Source organism: Anguilla anguilla, chromosome 6 (genome assembly GCF_013347855.1).
Source record: "Anguilla anguilla isolate fAngAng1 chromosome 6, fAngAng1.pri, whole genome shotgun sequence".
NCBI lineage: Eukaryota > Metazoa > Chordata > Actinopteri > Anguilliformes > Anguillidae > Anguilla > Anguilla anguilla.
In genome coordinates, this window is record NC_049206.1 from 4,117,808 (window position 1) to 4,139,384 (window position 21,577).

At 46.5% G+C, this 21,577-nt stretch overlaps 2 protein-coding genes across 5 annotated transcripts; both read right to left on the reverse strand.

The window, feature by feature from the left end:
- Positions 1-245: 245 nt before the first annotated feature.
- Positions 246-16,779, reverse strand: LOC118229827 (ceramide synthase 2-like). The gene is made up of 11 exons (XM_035422263.1): positions 16,157-16,779; positions 14,857-15,027; positions 11,363-11,480; positions 10,074-10,192; positions 9,618-9,675; positions 9,337-9,387; positions 8,889-8,981; positions 6,774-6,902; positions 4,538-4,644; positions 2,552-2,708; positions 246-1,775 (listed from the first exon to the last, which is right to left on the reverse strand). Exons 2-11 carry the CDS (start codon positions 15,024-15,026, stop codon positions 1,599-1,601), a joined length of 1,179 nt encoding a protein of 392 aa, XP_035278154.1. The 5' UTR covers position 15,027; positions 16,157-16,779; the 3' UTR covers positions 246-1,598.
- Positions 16,780-17,660: 881 nt separating this feature from the next.
- On the reverse strand, positions 17,661-20,938 carry LOC118229828 (cortexin-1-like). 4 transcript variants are annotated; one of them, XM_035422267.1, is made up of 2 exons: positions 20,335-20,938; positions 17,661-20,103 (listed from the first exon to the last, which is right to left on the reverse strand). In XM_035422267.1, exons 1-2 carry the CDS (start codon positions 20,755-20,757, stop codon positions 20,062-20,064), a joined length of 465 nt encoding a protein of 154 aa, XP_035278158.1. In that variant the 5' UTR covers positions 20,758-20,938; the 3' UTR covers positions 17,661-20,061. The 4 variants fall into 4 exon arrangements, with proteins under 4 accessions (XP_035278158.1, XP_035278157.1, XP_035278156.1 ...); XM_035422266.1 differs by having other exon boundaries at positions 17,661-20,261; XM_035422265.1 differs by having other exon boundaries at positions 17,661-20,219; positions 20,287-20,938.
- Between the last annotated feature and the right edge of the window lie 639 nt (positions 20,939-21,577).

Genomic DNA, 21,577 nt, shown 5'->3' on the forward strand with positions numbered 1-21,577 from the left:
TGTCATCGTGCCTCATTCTGGTGTGACTTGTCATAACTATCTGACCAAGCCTGTGATTAGTGTGTGAACTCGACTTAATGTGTTCATGGCTGTGAATAACTGTTACATAATGAGTATTGTGCCTTATCGGACCTGTGTTTTCTGGTTGTCCAACGACCTTCCGTATGCACTCATTGTGCGTCGCTTTGGATAAAAGCGTCTGCCAAATAAATGTGATGTAATTCAATCAGGAAGACCTGGACCCATTAGAAGCCAAAGGTAAACACCGTTCATATGTTTCATTGCATATAGGAAATCACATGACACACAGTACATACAGTTACACACTTCATAATCAATATACTTCACTAACCCAGTTTTAGCCCACAAATGATACAATCTGATCACAACAAAAGAGCTATTAGTTATTTCTGACAAAACAGACAACATGCATTTAAAAAAAGGTAAAAAAAATAAAAAATAAAAAAAATAAAAGCTTGGCCAAACTTGAATTCCTCCGTAGCCAAGCCATTAATTTGAAAGTTAAAAAATGCAATATAATATTCCATCAGGATACCAGATTTGAAATTATGAGCAGACCATCTTATGTATGTGCACATGGGTTTTCTACGTCACAACTGACATAAAGACTGCCTGACATTGCATTCCTTTAATAGGCATTGGTCTGTATTACTCTGTGTTCCCTGTATTATTTTGGGGCTACCAAGTGACGTAAAGACGCTTAGCATTAATTTTGGCTGCTGGGCCCAACAACTACCCATTTGAACTTCAGTCTCATTAGAGTATCAGCCAATCATAACCAGGCATCCACGATGGGTGAACGCCATTGGCCACATCCCTCAGGGGTTGTGGTATGTTGAAATGAGGCTATTGGTACGTTAATTCATGAATTCCTAGCAAACAGGCTACTGGTTTGTCTCTCGTTGAGGCATATGCTTGTCCTCCAGGCTCTGGAGTCATAGCTCACTCCTGTAGTACTGTGTGTGGCCTGTTAGGGTGTAAAATAGTCACCGGCTTGCAGGTGAACTTGTGTGAGGAACACACTTCCGCTGCAGGGCTAGCATAGCAGGAACGCAGGAGGGGGTTCCAAATTGGGGAGATTTTTTTTTTTTTTTTTAAAAAGGGAAAACTAACATGACAATTAAAAAAATTAAAAACAATATTTCTAATCAGAAAGTACAATCAGATGTTTCAGATCCTCGCCCCTTTGACTCGGTCTTAGCATCTTCTAGGACAATGTAATTCACAGTTCACACAACCTTTAAAACGGTTAAAAACGGATAGAAAGAAGAGATGCAGGGGACAAATGCACTACATTTAGGGTCACAATTAAAAAGTTTTTAAAATAGCAGCGGTCATGATCAAAAAAAAAAAAAAAAAACCGAGTCAGCCAACTCAAATGTGGTTTTCTCAACTGAACATTTAGCCTCCAAAGGTGTGTGCCCCCCAACTGCGGACGTAAAGCACACCTTTTTCACAGACCATTAACTACTGGGACAGCACACGAGGAAGTGATAAATGTTTTTTGTACACGTGAGTCACCAGCTCCATTTCACTTTCGTCAGAGGGACCTTTGTTCAAGTGCGTCACATTTCCCCCTATCTGGAATTAGGCATCCTGTTGCTCGGGCTGCTCCTCTGATTGGTCAGATTGGTGAAGACAGCCAGTCGGCCATTGAGGACGTCTTTCCTCTTTTCCCAACCGCACTCCTCTTCCTCTTCCGCCCCCTCATCATCATCTCCACTCTCCTCATCGCTGCGCTCATCTCGCTCAACCTAAAAGACAAAAAAAAAGACTCGTCATGCTGAAGCTCTGGTGAAGTGTAGGGATACACTACATGGCCAAAAGTATGTGGACACCTGACATCCAACATCGCATCCAAAATTTTGGCCATTAATATGGAGTTGGTCGACCCTGCTATAACAACCTCCATTCTTCCGGGAAGGCTTTATGCTAGGTGTTCGAGCATTGCTGTAGGAATTTGCTTTCGTTCAGCCGGAAGAGCATTAGTGTGGTCAGGCACTGATTGGGCGATTAGGCATGGTTCACAGTTGGCTCTCCAATCAATCCCAATGGGTTTGAGGTCAGGGCTCTGTGCAAGCCAGTCATGTTCTTCCACACCATTCTCAACAAAACCATTTCTATATGGAACTTGCCATGTGCCTGGGGGCTTTGTCATGCTGAAACAGGAAAGGGCCTTCCCCAAACTGTTACCGCAAAAAATGGAGGAACAGAATAGTCTAGATTAAGATTTGCCTTCACTGGAACTAAGGGGCCAAGCCCAAACCATGAAAAACAGCCCAAGACCAAAAGGTGTCCAGATACTTTTGGTCATATAGGGTACCCGCTACAGTCTCGTATCGAATTCCAAACTTAAGGATTAGAGATACTGTTATACAGTAAAAACAGCCATTTTCACATTTTCTTCAGGAGAACTAATACTCTTTTTTTTTTTTTTAAAAAAAACCATGATACAAACAAATGCAGACAGGTGAGGTTCTCTCCCACCGGGAGGTGTTGGGTTCGGAACCCCCGAGGGAGCGGAGCTCACCATGCCCCGGAAGATGAACTTGTAGACCATGCGCAGGATGAGCCAGGCCCAGAAGACGTGCAGGGCCTGCAGCACCAGCAGCAGCGCGTTGAAGAAGTAGTACCCGAAAAAGGGGGTGAAGACCTCCATGGACAGGACCAGGGTCGTGTGGATCACTCTGGGCGGGGCGCAGAGAGGACGTGTGTGAGGACATTACATTAAATGCAATTAGGACACTCTTATCCAGAGCAAATTACTGTACACAAAGCATTTACATTGCATCCATTTATACAGCAGGATATATACTGCAATGCAAGCACTGCAGGTTAAGTACCTTGCTCAACCGCAGAGTACCTGGGAATCGAACCTGTGACCTTTAGGTTACAAGACTAGCTCCTTGACCTATTATAATACGCTGCCGTCTACCTGCATACAGTGTTCAGCTTTTGAGCTAAGAAGGCCAACCTGGGAGTTCATCAGGCATCAGAAGCAGACTTTCCGGATCAGATGACATATTTTTGTTTTCCCAGGACCAAGGGGGATATTCCACAAAGCAGGATTAACATGTTAGCTGGGATAACTGCGGTGTGTAAAGCCCGGAACCCTCCCAGATCTGGAGCATGGACTGGAGTCAAAAGAGCTGTTCCAGGGTTTTACTCAGCGCAGTTATCCAGCTAACTCAGGGGGAGGGGAGGGGGCAGGGGAGGGGGCGGGGGCGGGGCAGGGCAGGGCAGGGTGGGGGCAGAGGAAGACTGAGATCGCAAAGGGCACCTGTGGTTTAAGATGTTTTAAAATACAGCCTTAAAATGGCACTTTTGCCATCCCAGGGGAGGGGGGGGGGTATGCCAGCCCGGGACACAGGACTCTAGGGCAGCGGTGGCAAACTGAATCCCCAGGGGGCTGGAGGGTCGGTGGGTTTTTATGGTTCCCTTTTCAATCAGTCGCCAATGAAGGCCTTGAGAACAAGGTGTGTGGACTCTTTATCCAATCAATGACAAATGAAAATCACATTACATTTATTCAGCAGACGCTTTTATCCAAAGCGACGTACAAAAGTGCATGTCATGGCCACTGGACAACTACGAACAGGTTCAATAAGGTACGATACTCATTTCGTACAGCTATTTCTGGCCAAGAACACAGTTCAGTTCACACAGTGAACCACTGGTGCTGAGCGAGCCCCAGAAAACCAGCAGACCCTGCGGCCCCTCCAGGACTGGAGTTTGACACCAGCGCTCCAGGGTAAATGTTCCTAACGCACACATTTGTTCAGTTTCACGGATTTCTCTTTTAGCGTTGTTTGCCCGAAACGTTCCCCCCCCCCCCCCCCGCGACTCTGACAGAACTTGTGTTCTCAGTCCCGAGGCTGCGTGGGAAAGATTCTTGTCATGAAATTTATATAATCGAGTGGGAGTCTAACCGGAATCTTCCCCAACGGCTTCTGTTAGCTGGGGCTGTGGGCATTGCTGATGGTGTGTGTGTGCCTGTGTGTGTGTGTGTGTGTGTGTGTGCGTGTGTGCGCCTGTGTGTGTGTGTGCCTGCGTGTGTGTGTGTGTGTGTGTGTGTGTGTGTGTGCGTGTGTGTTTTTGTCGGGGGAGGGGTTCACCCTCATAATCTTCTTGCTGATAAAAGTTAATGAGACGTCCTTTAGATGCCACTGGCTCCAGGTCTAATCATGAGAACTATTCATGTGAGCAATCAAGAGGTGCACACACCTGGGATGAGGAATTAAACTCAATTTTGAATCAAAGACTCAGTACATTGCATTGCATTGCCTGCATTTAGCAGACACACTCTTATACAGAACGACTTACCATGCAAACACAAGAGAGACCAGGGGTCAAAGTTCACAAAGGGAGAATGTAACCCACGCACGCACGCACGCACGCACGCACGCACGCACGCACCCACGCACGCACGCACCCACGCACCCACGCACCCACGCACGCACGCACGCACGCACGCGCTCTGGCTCGACGCACGATCGTCAGTCGGGCGGTGACGTACCTGCTGGGAAACACCACGAGACGAGTCACCAGGAAGACCACGGTGAAGACGACAAACAGGCTGTCGCAGGTCTTCCTCCATTTGGCGTAGTTGAACATTTTGGCGGACTGCGGGGGGGGGGGGGGGGTGCGGGGGGGGGGGGGGGGGGTGGGGGGGGGTGAGAGAGAGAGAGAGCGCGTGCGTGAGCCACTGATTCCAAACTCCCTGCGTCTGAGTGGCCAGCACCACCAGTATTCAAACTCACACCTTCCCCTGCAATGATTCCCCAGATTGAAATTTTGATCGTTTTCTTTTTTTTTTTTTCTTTCCTCCCAATTTATAATGCATTTATTTGGGCCTCTCTCTCACCATAACAACATCCTGTATTAACTAAAAACAGGAGTTCTGAAACCCAGGCCTAGGGCTCACTGTGTGTTCTAGCTTCAATTTCAACCATAGTTCAAATTGTAAACTGTTGATTGTTCTTAAATTAGTCTGTTGAAGGATGATTTTCAGAATTAATTACATTTTTTTGTCAAAAAATGTTAAAAAGGAATCAATGTCCCATTCAACAAGACAAGGGGTGAACATTGTCCAGTTCTCGATGGTCAGGATTCCTCTCTAGTAATTCAATTCAAGTTCTGTGTCTTGCTTCGCAGTCAATGGTCAAACCTCATATTGGCCACAGGTATGTTGGCTTCAAATAATGAAATCATCTATAAGACAAGTGAACTGCATGCTGGTCAAAAATCAGGTCAAGGCCCCGAGGCCTTAGTTTAAAAATGAATCCTTTAACTGAAACAAGATGGTTAGGAAAAAAAACATCGTAATAAAGCTTATTTTAGTAAATGTGTTTCTCCCCCCTCGATAAGCAGCAGTGCGTGGAGGAGGAAGTGATGTCATTCCAGCGATGCGTGCGGCATACCTGCGTGACTCAGCGCCGCCCAGCAGCCGGCAAACTCACCTGTCTCAGGTGCGCAAAAGGTTTTTTTTACCCGAGGAGTCCCCAGCGGAGCACGCATCGCTGCTGGCATCGGCGCGAGCAGGGTGTACATTTCAGCGTCCCAAAACGCTATGCTCCCAGAGCGATACCATCGGGCACGAACACGGGCCTCATTCACAAAACGTGCGTACCATCAGCTTCGTAAACTGCGTGCAAGAACGCTTCCAAGAACATTTCGGCATTCTTCAGCATTTTTTTCTTATCTGTGTCGGTTCATGGGTGTTTCCGTACGCCAATCGCATGGACAGGACTGCGCACAATATTTTCCAACAATCAGCATTCATCATCTCACGCAGTACACCTGGGATATGCACAAAAACAAGCATCTGCACACGTCATGAACCTCATGTTGTTTTTTCGTTGGAACATCTTTAAGAACTAAAGTAAGAAAAGTTTTGTGAATGAGACCCAACGAGTTCTCTTTTGAAACAATTCCCTTTTTCATTTAAAAATGAAAAATAAAAACAAGCAGCAAAAAAATTTAAAATGCCAGAAAAAAGACAAAAGTCTTGATGTGATTTGGAGAGAAGCCCATCTTCAGAGCCAGACAGGGGAAACGAAACAGCAGTCAGGCTCAGAGTAGCACTGACCACTCCTTCTGCAGGAAGTAAAAACGCAGCCATGCAAAGAATTCAGGAGTGATGGCACTTCAAAATAAAAGCGCGTCATATCGCCTTCGGCGTCACGCCCTGCTCAATGGCGGAAACCGAGAATGACAACTTTACGAAAAAAGTTCTTGGATACAAACCTAGACGTAACCTTAAGATCATTTCCTGAGTCATGCTTCCGCTAGATTTATGCAAATAACTGAGACCAAAATAAGGTTGCTTATGTTGGCGTACAGTGACTAGGCCTATCGAAGTCCCACGCACCTGTGATATATAATATCAAATGAACTTCACTTTGAACCCACGTGTACTTGCTTTAAAATGAACCTGTCCTGTAAATATGGGCAATAACAGAAATTAACCTCTAAATAATGTTGCATTTCAGCATTTCAGTCGTAGCAAGCACGGACCGACTATGAAGCAACAGGAAGTGGCAGCCGGCGGGACGTGCTTCGAAAATGAGCGGGCGCTGGTCTGCCCCTTCCCAAAATAATCGGAGGCCCTGGGTGTACGACTGAGCATTCAAAGTTGGGAGGAAAAAAAAAAAAAAAAAAACCCAGCGACGGTGGTCCTGTCTAGACTGGACTTTTAAAGTTTGAGAGGAGGGCGAGACGCGACGCTCACCTCCAACAGGAAGTCCGCTTACCTCCAACAGGAAGTCCGAGGAGTCGTGGACGAGCATCACCAGGGTGCCGATGCGCACGTAGTTGGAGCAGTAGGAGAAGCCGAGGAGCGAGATGGTGGCGACGTGGTGAACGATCTGCTCCCTGAAGTCCTGAGAGGGTCACGTTCACAGACGCGGGTTAGCCGGACTCGACTTCCACGCAGCAGCGACTTGCAACGGCTCGCGTTCAGAGGTGGGCAATCTCAGGATTCACAAAGTTAGAAAGTCCTCCCCGGGATTTTTGTTCCAAATCACCTGGATTTGATTTGCCAATTAGCGCAACATCTTCAGCCAGGAGGTAGAACTAATTACGAGGACGGAGTGTGGCACAGTGGGTAAGGAACTGGGCTTGTAACCGAAAGGTCGCAGGTTCGAATCCCGGGTAAGGACACTGCCGTTGTACCCTTGAGCAAGGTACTTAACCTGCATTGCTTCAGTATATATCCAGCTGTATAAATGGATACAATGTAAAGTGCTATGTAAAAAGTTGTGTAAGTCGCTCTGGATAAGAGCGTCTGCTAAATGCCTGTAATGTAATGTAATTAGTGAAATCAGCCTGCTGAGGTCATGGGCGGAGGAAACACACGGCAGGACTTTTACTTTCTGACCCCTGGACTTTCCTCCTCTGCTTACATTGCATCCAACAAACAGCAGGATATTTACCAGACCCGCTCAAGTCAAAAGTACCCCTCTCAGGGGTGGCAAAGACAGTCCCGCACCTGGGAACCGAACCCACAACCCCAGTTCCCTTACACTGCACAAATATTGAAACCCCAAAATACAAAAAGTGATGTTGGAATACACCTACATACACAAACTATACAGCAGGTGCCCTTCACTTTGTCTAAAGGCCCCTTTGTATCTGTGCAGTACAATAAAGTTTTTGTACAGTCTTGTGTAAGTTATGGCAATGAAAGCAACTTACATTATTATTCTATTAAGAATTATTATTTTGGTCTTCTTTTATCAGATTTGCCTTCCAGTGTAAATTCAACAAACATAACATAATTCACATAACATCCAATCCCAAAATGAAAAGTGTTTGAATTCGCTAATTATATTTGAAGTATCTACACTTGACTACACATCAAGTACATACATACATACTGCATGTATGAGTACAGTACAAGCACAAACAGGTCTGAAACAAGCTGTGGCAAGCCAAAGAGCATTGTGGGTAAGGGGGGGGCTCCTTAGGGACTAGGAGGTAAATACCACCTCATTACTAAACCCGATTTTAGAAACCCTGTTACACAAAACGAGCCAAGCACCATACATACATTGGCAAGCAACCGTTAAAAAAATAATAATAAATTTACAAGGAAGTTTAATTTTTCCTCCTTCTCTCTCTTCCTCTCTCTCTCTCTCTCTCTCACACACACACACACACACACACAATGTTATAACCACACTAGAGCTGCATGACTAGCCATGCATTACAAAACTGAACTGTGGTCACAGAAACTCAAACAATAATCACCCAAACCTCCCCCCCCCCAAGCTGAATGATTAAAATGAACAGGAAGAATGAGGAAAAAAAGCTCATTAAAGCTAAACAAACAGTGAGCTTCCCGTGAAACGGCTCTAATTAAGGAAAACGAAGCAGGAGGAATCCAGAGAAACTTTATGATAATGTATGATAATATTACTGCTGTATACCCATTACATATTCCATTACACAGCTGAATGCATGCAGAAGTCATTTACTTCCTTATTCGAAGGTATTGTTATAAGACCAGTTCTCCTGAACGCCTTTACCTTGCTTTTACTGAAGTGCACCAGAGTCAGATTCATACAAATAAACAAGTGGGAGTATGAAGGTGGGGAGGGGGGAAGGGGGGAGGAGGGGGGGTTCCCCAGACGCACCAAAGCATCAGGAAAGGGAAGTTAGTTTTTAAGATTCCCCCTTCCCCCCTACCCTAAAAGTCCCAGCTAAACTTTTAGCCGTGGTCGGGTTACCTCCTGATGCGCCACAAAAAAAATATTTTCTGGTTTTGAAAAAAAAAAAAAAAAAAAAAAAAAAAAGCAAATCTGGCTGGCTGGGCGGACTTCTGACATCAGAACGTCAAATTAGTGAATGACTCCACTGGGACTCACCTTCCGTTTGATGTCCACAGAGACGCAGAGCAGGAGAGACCAGTAGAAGCCCAGTTCCATCATGTAGTACCAGTAATGAGCGTCGGAGATAGGCTGGAGGCACCAGGAGAGAAAGAAGGAAATCTGGGTTCCATTACACTAATTACCACTGTAGAGCTGGAACCAGGCTGGCTCATTATAGCCCTTTCCCACTGTGGAGCTGGAACCAGGCTGGACCCATTTTCCACCGTAGAACTAGAACCAGTGGACTGGCTTATTATAGCCCTTTCCTACTGTAGAGCTGAACCAGGCTGGCTCATTATAGCCCTTTCCTACTGTAGAGCTGGAACCAGGCTGGCTCATTATACCCCTTTTCCACTGTAGAGCTGGACCCAGACTGGCTCATCATAGCCCTTTCCCACTGCAGAGCTGGAAAGCTAGAATGTGTGTGCAAGCCGACTGTTCTAACCTGCAACGGGAATCCATTCCAGCATTCTCTCTGATCCCAAAACCAAGGTGCCTACGAGACAATCACACCGACAAAAAGGCAAATCATGAATCTGTGTTGAAATGGTGCAGAGTCCGTTATTCAGGTATAAATATTCAGAACTATTACAACAACATTTAGGCTTTATGGATAAGGCTGCTGTGATACTTCCACGTAACTTTAATACTGCTCAGAAACAGCAGGACTGTAACGTTAGATTTCATGCACGGGTTAAGCCCAGTCAGTCACTGGTAGACACTCACATCGACGAGAACAGCCAGCCCGCCCGAAAAAGCCACCATGTAAAAGGCAAACCTCCAACTGAAAGAAATGAGACACATATAGATCGTCTTTTTATTATTATTTTTTTTTTTTGGTGGGCCACTTTTAACTCTCAAGCAGATTTTTGCCAACAACACAAAATGGAGATTAATTTGGCGGCACTCATTTGGAACAAAAACGAGGACAATTTAATTAAATTTTACTTTGGTATCCCATAGGGAAACTCTATGAGTTTTGAAAATAGTGCACAAATAGAATAACCAAAACCAACGCACAGTATTATTTCTAAAGCATGACAGAGGTAGACAATGAAACATGAAATGTAAGGGCTACAGACATTTTTATCGATTACAAAACAGGCACTTCACCCACAGGTTTGCCTGAACTGTTAGATCATGATTAAGGCTATGACTATGACAGCAATACAGAGAACTCACCAGGCTTCATAGAACTTCCTGGTGTTGTTTGGTCTGTCCTGGTTTCTACGGTTACGGAACCAGGTCTCCACCTGCCTCTGGGTGAGGTCACACTGCTTGGTCAGGCCGAGGATCTCGTTCTGGGGACAGACGGAGGACGTCACACCTTCCCCTTTGACCTTTCACATATCCCCTTTGACCTTTCACATATCACCCCTGACCTTTTACACTTCCCTGCCCGCTCCTTCCTTCCACACACAACTGATAAAAATCGCTATAAATGTGATAAATGCGGGCTTGCTGATCGGAGAAATCGATTCTCACAAAACCACTGACACATTCATTAGGCTCACTGAAATAACAAGCAGCTCGCACATCATTCCAAGGCAATACTTAGTGAGATATTGTTGTACTCTCTCTTACCTAATCGCTGGTGTAATATGCATTTGGCACATCAGAAGACTGTAACTCACACAGCACCAATTTTCATATTTTCATGAGCAATCCTCCTCTAGTAAACATCACAAACGTACCTAAAAACGCACAGTTACATGTAAAATTTTCGAGGCATTACTCATCAAAAATTTTATTTAAATTTTTAATTTAATTTAATTAATTATTTTTTTGAACATGTTCAGGCTCCTGTTGTCACCGTGTATCGTGTATTCCTATGTCACTGTTCCGCAGAGACCGCGCCTCGAAGCCGTTCTAGCGCTACACAAAAAAACAGCCGCGCCTCTCCTGGGCCGGTGACTCCCATTTATTCCCTGCCTTTCCCGAGCCTCATCCCCGAGGGGGGGGGGGGGGGGGGGTAAACAGACACCTCTGCCCCGCCCCTCTTCTTGCTCTCCACGAAAACACGAGCTCCGGTTTCTAACGACTCTCCCCGGGGGGCCCCCGCTGATTCCCCTCGGGTCCCGCAGCCAGCTTGCAGGCAGGTGAGAACAACCAACAGGTGAGTTTGGGGGGGGTGGGGGGAGTACGCTCAAAGCCGTGGGAATGGGGAGCTGCAGGGAGGGGGGGAGATTTATCCACAGCGGTGGATTTCCTTCAGACAAAAAAGCCTAACAAGACCAGCGGAGTCCACCTGCCCAGGTGTCTTTGACCCAGGAAGTAATCAGCAAACAGGCTCTGACCCAGGAAGTAATCAGCAAACAGGCTCTGACTCAGAAAGTAATCAATATACAGGCTTTTATCCAGGACGTACCTGCCCCCATTTTCCAATTTCCTTGTGCTGTCTTACCCAACGATGACATCACCGCTGCAGATCCCAGCATGCCTGTGTGTGTTTAGGTGCAGTGGATGCTCACCTGGGACGGTTGGTGGCTGTGCTGTGTGTAGAAAGTCTCCAGGTGTGGTACAGGTCTGACAGGTACCCGTGTCCGGTCACACACACCCAGCTGCCTGCCCAGGGGGCGAGCCACCAACCTGGGGGGGGGAGGGGGGGTACACGGTAAATGTCATGGCAACAAGCACAGCAACTGCAATGCAAAGAACTGAATGATTTGGCACAAACCCTGTGAGGAGTAGATTGTTCTTTTCAAAAATCTAAGTCAGTGTTCTAGAATTCCAAAGATATCAGTTACCGGCAGTGATTGTTACATCATCATTAGAATGTTCAGCCAAGACAATTCTAATCATCTATTTGTGATCTTACACCTTAAAGGGCTAAAAAAAAAAAAAAGAAATTACTGCTCTCTTTACAGACTCAAAAAAAACAAACATTGGATGGCATGTTTACATGTGTGTAAGAGCATGTGTTCGATCCCTTGTGAGTCAATAATTTGTTTGACTGGGTGTGTGCGTGTGCATTTCCGACCGCACCGCAGACGCTGAAGATCACTCAAGGGGACGAGAAGGTCAAGACTGGCATGCGTGTCGGCTCAGGGTTTCTAGTTACCCGGGTAACAGCTGCCACGGCAACACCAAACCCCCTTCCATTCTGCCTGCCAGCGGCTCTTACCTGTACACCCTCACCCCCCCCCCCCCCCATTCTACTTCACACCTGTTCTCCCTACTGATCTACACCGACTCCCAAAACACACACACACACACACACCTGTGCGAGTTTTTTTTTTTTTTAAATAACAAAAACAAAAATAAAGAACTCCAGGCGCGCATCCCAAAACGTGGCGTTTCGCATTCCCAGCTCCCATCGAGCCTTTGTCACCGCTCCGAGCCGCGCTCACGCCAGCGTCGGCCTCCATGGCTGCCCGGGGGAGAGTTAGACAGCCGAACCGCGCTAGGCAAATACTGCGGTCTTTACGACTCCGCCTCCAGCTCCTCCTCGCAAGGCCGGCTCCTCTGCATGCGCGGCGGCGGCGGCGGCGGCTAGGAAAACACTCTTTCCCTTTCCCCCGGGGGGATTTCCCAGAGTTCTCCCTGGGGGTTTGCCCACAGAAGGAGAAGAATGAAAACATATCAATTAAAACGCATCCATTAATTTGGACGGCTCCGATAAAAATAATTATTATTATTATGACGTGCTTTATTGATATAAAGCTTTTCATCCTGACAAACTTCTCATTGCTCGACAGTCAAGAGAATTAGCACGGGAGCATGTTAGCATGCAGCTGTATAGTTCAGAGAGTGACGTTATTTACCAGAAGAACTCCATTCGGCGACCTGTGGTACCCAGGTGAATTGTGGGTAGAGAAAAAATTGTGCCTAATACACCTCAGCACTTTACTGAACACTGTTCAACACTGCACTGAAAACACCGTACAAGTACGCTGGCAGGGTTCAAGTTTTATTTTTTTGTTCTTTTTTGCATAATTCATTTTGGTAGAAAGTAGAGAGTGGAACAGACAAGAGAAGGGACCACAGTTAAGAAAGTCCCAGGGCAGGGATCAACCCCCCCACCCACATGGGAGGGGGGCGGAGGGAGGGGAAGGGAGAGAGTGGGGGGCGGTGGTCTTGCCTATGGCTCTCAAGATGGCTCCCCGCTTTCAACCCACAGAAACACAGTCCCATGCTAGCAGGTCCATCGACAGGAGCCGGATGCTAATCCAGCCAAAACCGTTCGACGGATGAGGCCTACGGCGATCCGGCACTTCCTTCGACGGCTGGAACGAAGGCCGAGTCACGCGCCGCGGTGCCAGGAATCGTTCCGGAAAAGCACGCCAGACACGCATACCTGGCCCCGTATCTCTCCATCTCTCTCTTCACCGACTGCGTCTCTCTCTCTCTCTCTCTGTCTCTGTCTCTCTCTCTCTCTCTGTCTCTCTCTGTCTCTCTCTCTCTCTCTCTCTCTCTCTCTCTCTCCACGTGCTTAACGGGTGACTGGCGTCCAGACGGCGGTGTGTGACGCCGGCTTCCTGCATCCAAGGAGCCCTTATCTGCCAAAAGGCCTGCGTAGCAGACATTCTACACATTTTTTGTGACACGGTACTTTCACCATGACCCCTGGTATTAACTTTCACTTCAAACTTTCCTCAACCTCACAACGATCTCATGTGATCTGTGTCATAAATGCTCTTTGCCTTGAAACTTTACCTATTTTTTCCCCCCGGGTGGTTTTTGCTTTGAGTAGACAGCACGTAAGTTTATCGTTTATGAATTTTACTGAAGAAAAGGCTGGTTACACACTGCAAGTGGAATGAGAAGCAGAACATCCACACATCCTTGGGAGTGCTGAGACACCTATAGACTGCACTTACACCTATACACTACCCCTACAACTGTACACAGCCACTACATCGATACAAAACCCGTCTGTGGGTTTGATTATGTAGGGTTAGATAAACCCATTTGTGGGTTTGATGATTTAGGGTTAGATTAACCCATCAGTGGGTATGGTGATTTAGGGTTAGATTAACCCGTCAGTGGGTTTGATGATTCAGGGTTAGATTAACCCGTCAGTGGGTTTGATGATTTAGGGTTAGATTAACCCGTCAGTGGGTTTGATGATTTAGGGTTAGATTAACCCGTCTGTGGGTTTGATGATTTAGGGTTAGATTAACCCATTTGTGGGTTTGACGATTTAGGGTTAGATTAACCCGTCAATGGGTTTGATGATTTAGGGTTAGATTAACCTGTCAGTGGGTTTGATGATTTAGGGTTAGATTAACCCGTCAGTGGGTTTGATGATTTAGGGTTAGATCAACCCGTCAGTGGATTTGATGATTTAGGGTTAGATTAACCCGTCAGTGGGTTTGATGATTTAGGGTTAGATTAACCCGTCAGTGGGTTTGATGATTTAGGGTTAGATTAACCCGTCAGTGGGTTTGATGATTTAGGGTTAGATTAACCCGTCAGTGGGTTTGATGATTTAGGGTTAGATCACCCGTCAGTGGATTTGATGATTTAGGGTTAGATTAACCCGTCAGTGGGTTTGATGATTTAGGGTTAGATTAACCCGTCAGTGGGTTTGATGATTTAGGGTTAGATTAACCCGTCAGTGGGTTTGATGATTTAGGGTTAGATGAACCCGTCAGTGGGTTTGATGATTTAGGGTTAGATGAACCCGTCAGTGGGTTTGATGATTTAGGGTTAGATTAACCTGTCAGTGGGTTTGATGATTTAGGGTTAGATTAACCCGTCTGTGGGTTTGATGATTTAGGGTTAGATTAACCCGTCTGTGGGTTTGATGATTTAGCGTTAGATGAACCCGTCAGTGGGTTTGATGATTTAGGGTTAGATTAACCTGTCAGTGGGTTTGATGATTTAGGGTTAGATTAACCCGTCTGTGGGTTTGATGATTTAGGGTTAGATTAACCCGTCTGTGGGTTTGATGATTTAGGGTTAGATTAACCCGTCAGTGGGTTTGATGATTTAGGGTTAGATTAATCCGTCTCTCACTCACCTCTCAAAGACGTAACGGAGGGAGATGAAGCCCACGGCCAGAGGCAAGGCCACGAGGAGGTCGCGGGGACGAGGGTACCAGCTTCCCTCCTGACTCTGCATGTCCTCCCAGGTTATGCCAGGGGGCAGCCAGTATTCATGCCTCCACAGCCACTGGTCTAGCGCCCCCATCCTGACGGGAGGAGATGGAACAACAGGTCATTTCCTAAACTGTTTTTTTTTTTTTTTTTAATTCCTCTCAAACCCACAGAGCCTGACTAGGTATCCATGGATTAAGTGCCACTGCAACATTCAAATACATTTGCATTTGTCATTTTAGTAAATGCTCTTATTAAGAGTGAATTACAGAACAGCTCGAACAGTACGGCTACACGGACACCAGCGCACGCTCAAATGTTCGGTGTAGATTCAACACAAATAACGTTTATATGAGCTATAAAAAATAACTCTGGTAGAATATACACTATGAGAGATAACACACGTTACTGAGCAGTGACGCCTTCGTCTCCGTAATATTAAATTATCTTTTTAAAATAATCCACACTCACCACAAGGACCACAACAAAGTGGATAAACAACCGAACGGCTAAATTGTTGCACAGAGCGACGGGCGCCAGTCTTAAAACTGCCCGAAGTATCTTTAAAAAAAAAACACCTGCGCACTCGCATCGATGGGTTCATACTCGGGTGTTTGACACGCCTCTTTACTTTCCCGTGCTACGTGCTGTAATAATAAATAAAGAACCAACGCGCTGCAGCAATGAGCTTTTGTTCCCGTTACTATAGCAGGGAGGATGAACTTTCTTTCCCTCCTTCACAGACAGTAACGCCAAAGAACTTTGCCCCTAGTTTATATCCGACCTGGGTTTGTTTTTATTTGATGACAAGAGAGCGTGGGGTCAATCAATCCCACCTTTCCATGCCATTTTTTCACGCATGTGTAACGATAAGCATGCTTCAGTGCATCTGTCAGAGGAAAATTGTTTTTTTGCGCAACACAACGCTCGAAATTTCGTCACATATTCGCCACTCTTGAATGCGCTGTGGGTGCAGTACAGAATGAACTCATAATTTCCAAAAAAATAATTTCACTATGTGTATATATTACATGATATGACGTACATTTATACGCATTTACTCCATATTTGTCTAATTTCAAAACAATCCGTTTGGCTGCTATCGGTTAACGGGCGGGCCGAGTAACATAAGTCTAACTTGGGGCGTGTCACATTGTGTATGTTTTATTGACGGCACCAATTTAAACAAGTCGTTATTATAATTTTTTTTTAAATGCCACTTACCTGTGAGCTGTCCAGTGACAGGGGGGGAAACAGGTGTGCAGTTGTGTGGAGGAGAGCCGACCGCGGCGTTCAGAAAGCCCTCAGTAGTTTCAAGCCGCCACTTCCCCCAGACGGTACAGCCAGCTCGGTTACCTCCGTTAGTACTTCTCACCTGCGTTGTCCCTGGTGATTTCTAGAGAGACGACTGAGCGTCCGCGATAAGAGGACCCGCAGCCAAATGTAATATTCGCACCGTTGCGCAACATAACAAACGCCTCCCGACCTGCCTGCTTAACATAACACGGAACAATCTGCTTTTTAATAAATACATTTTTTAAAATCCTATGGTTGTGGTCTGTGGAGATCTTTAAACAACAAAATAGACAACACAGCACGACGAGAATACTTGTCACAAATAAGTTTTTATGAGGAAAATCTATTTTGCCAATTGCTTGCCGTGAGTGAGCTTGGTAAGTAGCCTATTTTAAGTACAAGTGTATTTTGGCTTGGTACGTTTTTTAAGTAAAAGTGTATTATGAAGTCGTGTCAACCTCCGTGTACAGTCATTATTACCAAACACTTGTGTGAAAGTGCATTTTACATTCACGTCTAGGCAATGACACATTATTAGGCGCTTATATTATAAATAAAATAAAAAAAAGTATATATTCCTTTTTTTCTCCATCATAAATAATTCATTTTTACTCTGGGATTCAGTTGTGAAGGCACTCCGCGTATAAAATGATGAGGCTCTTCGGTTATGTGTGTCCGTATTTACTTTAGCCAACTCATACAGCACCCTCGCGTTCGCACGCGGTTTCCCACAGCTTCGCCGAGTTTACGGCCGCCAGAAGCATCATTAAACCGGTTTGTACTACAAGTCCAAGCTTGGTCACGCCTGTGCCTGTCTGTCTAGCACTTTAAAAAAATAAATTATTTCGGCGAGCGCGTGAACTGGCGTCACACCCGTAGCAGTGCTGCTACCAGAGATCCTAATCATGCGCGGATGAGCAACACGGCTGTATCCGATGAAATCCTTGATACGGAGTGAGTTTTACTAATTTGGTCATGTCATCTCAAGCTCTTTTGCAGATCTATCTAGAGCCTGGTCTTGAACACCCAAAGGATTCTATGAGTAGTCCGAGTGAGTTTCGCCAGGTATCAACTCCATTAACCGATCCCCAAATATGCATCCGTGTTCTGAAATAAATCCAGAATCAAACCATTCACAATACCGGAATCTCCCTAACACCTGTGTGCACCATTGTGCTCAGCCACAAGAGTAAGATATTGCAGTGCTTCTTCCAGACAGCAGAGGGCGACATATGGCAATACATGTCTCACTATTTGCCCATAAAACATACGATGGCGTTACAAGGCGTTCAAACACAACAGTAGCTGTAAAATTGTGCGTTCATAAGGAAACCAGGCGATACTAATCAGTTTGGTTAATACGGTTTCATAAACACACACACACCACGTGAACCACACCACGAGAGTATTAAAACTTGCATTAAAAAATACATTTGTTTTTGAATTTTTTTTTAATGGTATCAGTGTTTTACAATTTGTGCCTATTTTCCAAGACGGTAAGCCATGTAGATCTGGCTGTTCAGAGTAGACACTAACATTGTAGGATATCGTTTAACTGCATCTAACAGGTTCCAGGACTGTGAAGGTTTGATCTGGTTATCATTTTAAAAAATACATATACACGCTTAACAATAGAAAAACACACTGTTTGCACAGTAGATCTGTGGCAAATATTGATTTAAAAAACCCCACTTTATTTCAACACACAAAAAAAACCCTGTTTTTACAAAGAAAACAGGGCAGTATCCAGTGGCAGTGCACTTACAAATTGTACAAACACAAACAGGTAAAAGCACAAAACACCCACGTCCGCTCCTCGCCTGGCCCCAGACAGAATAAAAGCTTGTTAACATTCAAGTAAAAAGCAGAGTAATACCCACGGCTGATAGCAAAAGGGACTCCGAACTCGAGCCAAAATACAAAAATAAAGATTATCAATCTCATGTTCTAGGAAGAAGAAAAAAAATCAAATAACATTACAGTTTAGAGTAAACAGTTTTTCACCAAACTTGCCAGGTTCACAGGGCAATGTAGTAAGTAGTTAGTAACCACCAATACAATAAGTGTTTATGTACAGTACATGCACACACACACACACACACCCGTGCACTCACATACGCGCACACACACACACACACCCATGCACACACACACACACACACGCACGCACGCCCCACCCATGCATGCACACACGCACACACAAACACACACACAGAATTGGTATTTATACAAAGGGGAAAAAAACACTGCCTGGAGCAATTAGGTCCATGACACATTAGCTGGGAAGGAATGTTGGCTTGAAGTTATAGATCATCAGCTTCATATAAAAGAGGCTGATTTGAAACCAGCATGCTGTTCTCAAATATGACATACCTCCACTTTAGGGCAGAGTACCGTAGAGGGTAATCTTCTTTGGTGTAACAATTTCAGAGGCATTTTATGATTCAGGAACAACACTCCCTGCCATAGATGATTGGACCAAGGTTCATATCTATAACACAGAGATAGTTTATCCTGAGCGAGATGGCACAGCACACTCTGCAACTCCTTCCATTTCCAGCTATTTCCATTGCTGATGAATCCAAAGATCCAACGGTTGAACATAGCCATCCATCTTGAATACAGCAAAAAATATCTTCATGCAAACACAGCAAGGTTTTCTCTTTCTTTCTTTCTTTTTTTTTAACACTACAGAGAACCAATGGTACTTTGTGGTGTCAAAGGTAACTGTAAATGTAGGTATATATACGATCAAAACTCATGAAATTGAGCACCAATACTCAGGAAACAGGTACATTTATTCATTAGCTGGCTTTATAAATTCTGCACTAACACCCTGACACTGTATGACTTACAAACACGTCAACTTTGTACAATCTAACCCTTCGAAATGCAAGTTTTTTGGAATGTTTTTTTCTTCTTCAAAATTCCAGAACTCCATTGCTTTTCATTAGAATGTTCAGTCAAGAACATCCTAATCATATATTTGTGATCTCACACCTTAAAATGAAGGCTTTTTTTCCCTCTTGTGAATGTGTTCATTATGGATTTATTGGCCCAGTCAAGGTTCTCAGGGCTGCATTTCAGCATGGGTTAAGGAACTAGCAGCTGCCCAGACCTCCCCCCCACCCAACCCCCCCAAACCCCCCACCCTCTTCATCTTCAGTGCCCTTCACGGTCGAGCAAAAAAAACCCGGTTTGATCCGCCTCAGTCCAAACACACAGTCCAATTTAAGTGCAAGAAGTAATATTTATTTATACCACCAATCTGGTCTTGTGTGTGAAAAAAAAAAAAAAAAAAAAACCTGGTCTGGCACAGCTGAACGCCAGACAGCTCAAGATTAATTCACACGCCAAGACTGGTCCTGTCATCTGGTCCATACCCAAATCACAGGGCTCATGGGGCCTGAGGGTGGTACTGGGCTGCATGTCCATCATCCATGAGGTAAAAAATCTAAAGCAATCCAGACAGGTCAGAAATGACAAGAAGGGACAGAGTCACAGATCAACCACAAGGGGGCAGTGTGTAAGAAAGTGACTGATTGTTAATCAAACTTCAAAAGGTTGAGCGTCTCCTTGTATGAAAGGCCTGGAACAAAAGGTTCTTTAGGGGTTCGTTAGGGGTTCTTTAATGGTTCTTTAATGGTTCTTTAAAAGTTCTCCACCCCCCCCCCCCTTCACTGGCTGGGGGGGGGGTCCAAACCCTGCCCCCTCCCATTATCACACGTCACTGTAAAACAGCACATTTGCAGATTAAGTGGTCGGCGACCGTATTTGCCAGGTGGGCAGATGCCGTCCTGGGGGGGTGGGGGGTGTTTGGGGGGGTCTGGGGGCTACACCAGCGCGTACTCAAACTGCCCCCTCTCTAGCCCCTCCTTGTGGTCGGTCCAGGAGGAGGAGGAGGAGGAGGAGGAGGAGCTACACCAGCGCGTACTCAAACTGCCCCCTCTCTAGCCCCTCCTTGTGGTCGGTCCAGGAGGAGGAGGAGGAGCTAAACCAGCGCGTACTCAAACTGCCCCCTCTCTAGCCCCTCCTTGTGGTCGGTCCAGGAGGAGGAGGAGGAGCTAAACCAGCGCATACTCAAACTGGCCCCTCTCTAGCCCCTCCTTGTGGTCGGTCCAGGAGGAGGAGGGCATGCGGCTGAAGGGGTCCAGGAGCACGCGGAAACAGCGCACCAGCAGCACGGCCAGCAGGAGGAGCAGCAGTCCCACAAAGACCAGGCTGGCCCCCTGCTCCGTGTACCCGTCCAGGGGGAGGGGGGGCGCGGTGGGGGCCCCGGCCACGGAGAAGGGCCCCGGCGGGAGGGGCTCGTAGTCCGGGGCGGGGCCATCGTTCATCGTCCAGGCGCCGCGGCGGCAGAACTTGCAGACCGTGGACAGGGTCGGGTGGAGCGCCGGCAGGGTTGCCAGATTGGCGGCCGAGCTCGGCGTGCGGGATCCCGCAGGAGCGGGGGATCCCCACGGGCTGTTTGCGTCTGTGTCTGTGTCTGAATCGGGGCGGCTGACAGCTTTTGACAGCTCGCCAGACATACGCGCAAACACACACTCACACTCGCACACACACACACACGCACAGTAGTCCGGATCAGGCTATTGACCAAACAGATTCTGGTGTGAAACAGGTGTATTTACGACGAGGAGAGGAGAGAAGAGGAGAGGAAAGGGGAGGAGAGGAGAGGAGGGGAGAGGAGAGGAGAGAGAAGGGGAGAGGAGAGGAGAGGGGAGGGGAGGAGAGGAGTGAGAGGGGAGGAGAGGAGAGGAGGGGAGAGGAGAGGAGAGAGAAGGGGAGAGGAGAGGAGAGAGAAGGGGAGAGGAGAGGAGAGAGAAGGGGAGAGGAGAGGAGAGGAGAGGGGAGGGGAGGGGAGGGGAGGAGAGGAGAGGAAGGGAGAGGGGAGGAGAGGAGGTGCAAATGAACTGACAGCGGCACTTGGCTATTTAAAGCGCGGGTGGCTGACAGGGACCCCGAAACGTGTTAAAACTGAAACACATCACACAGGAGTGGGGCGGGGGGGGGGGGAGCAGAGGAGGGTGGGAATTCTGGCTAATTGACTCACAGAGGTGACGAACCAATGACGGAGAGGCTGGCCTGTGATTGGCGGCTCGTTACCGGGTGACAGCAGGTTGGCAGCGGAGGGTAATTAACAACGGGTAATTTTGGGGGGGGGGGGGGGGTGTGGTTGCAGGTTCAAATCTTTCGTGGGTATGGTCTTCTCGCCGCCCCGTGCAAGCCAGTTACCCTGGGCATCCACAGTGACCGGGGAAACAGCTTGTATTTATTTCCCCTGATGAAGGCAACCCGCCATAGAGCGAGATTCAATCGATGCTGACCAGGGCGTGTAACAATCAGATG

Excerpts from the sequence above, each read along its gene's own strand:
- LOC118229827 (XM_035422263.1), bottom strand. The coding sequence starts at position 15,026 with ATGGGGGCGCTAGACCAGTGGCTGTGGAGGCATGAATACTGGCTGCCC. Across the intron at positions 8,982-9,336 it reads GGAATGGATTCCCGTTGCAG|CCTATCTCCGACGCTCATTA; the intron begins GTTAGAACAGTC and ends TGGTGCCTCCAG. Across the intron at positions 1,776-2,551 it reads AGTTCATCTTCCGGGGCATG|GTTGAGCGAGATGAGCGCAG; the intron begins GTGAGCTCCGCT and ends TTTGTCTTTTAG.
- LOC118229828 (XM_035422267.1), bottom strand. The coding sequence starts at position 20,757 with ATGTCTGGCGAGCTGTCAAAAGCTGTCAGCCGCCCCGATTCAGACACA. Across the intron at positions 20,104-20,334 it reads CCTCCTGGACCGACCACAAG|GAGGGGCTAGAGAGGGGGCA; the intron begins GAGGGGCTAGAG and ends ACCGACCACAAG.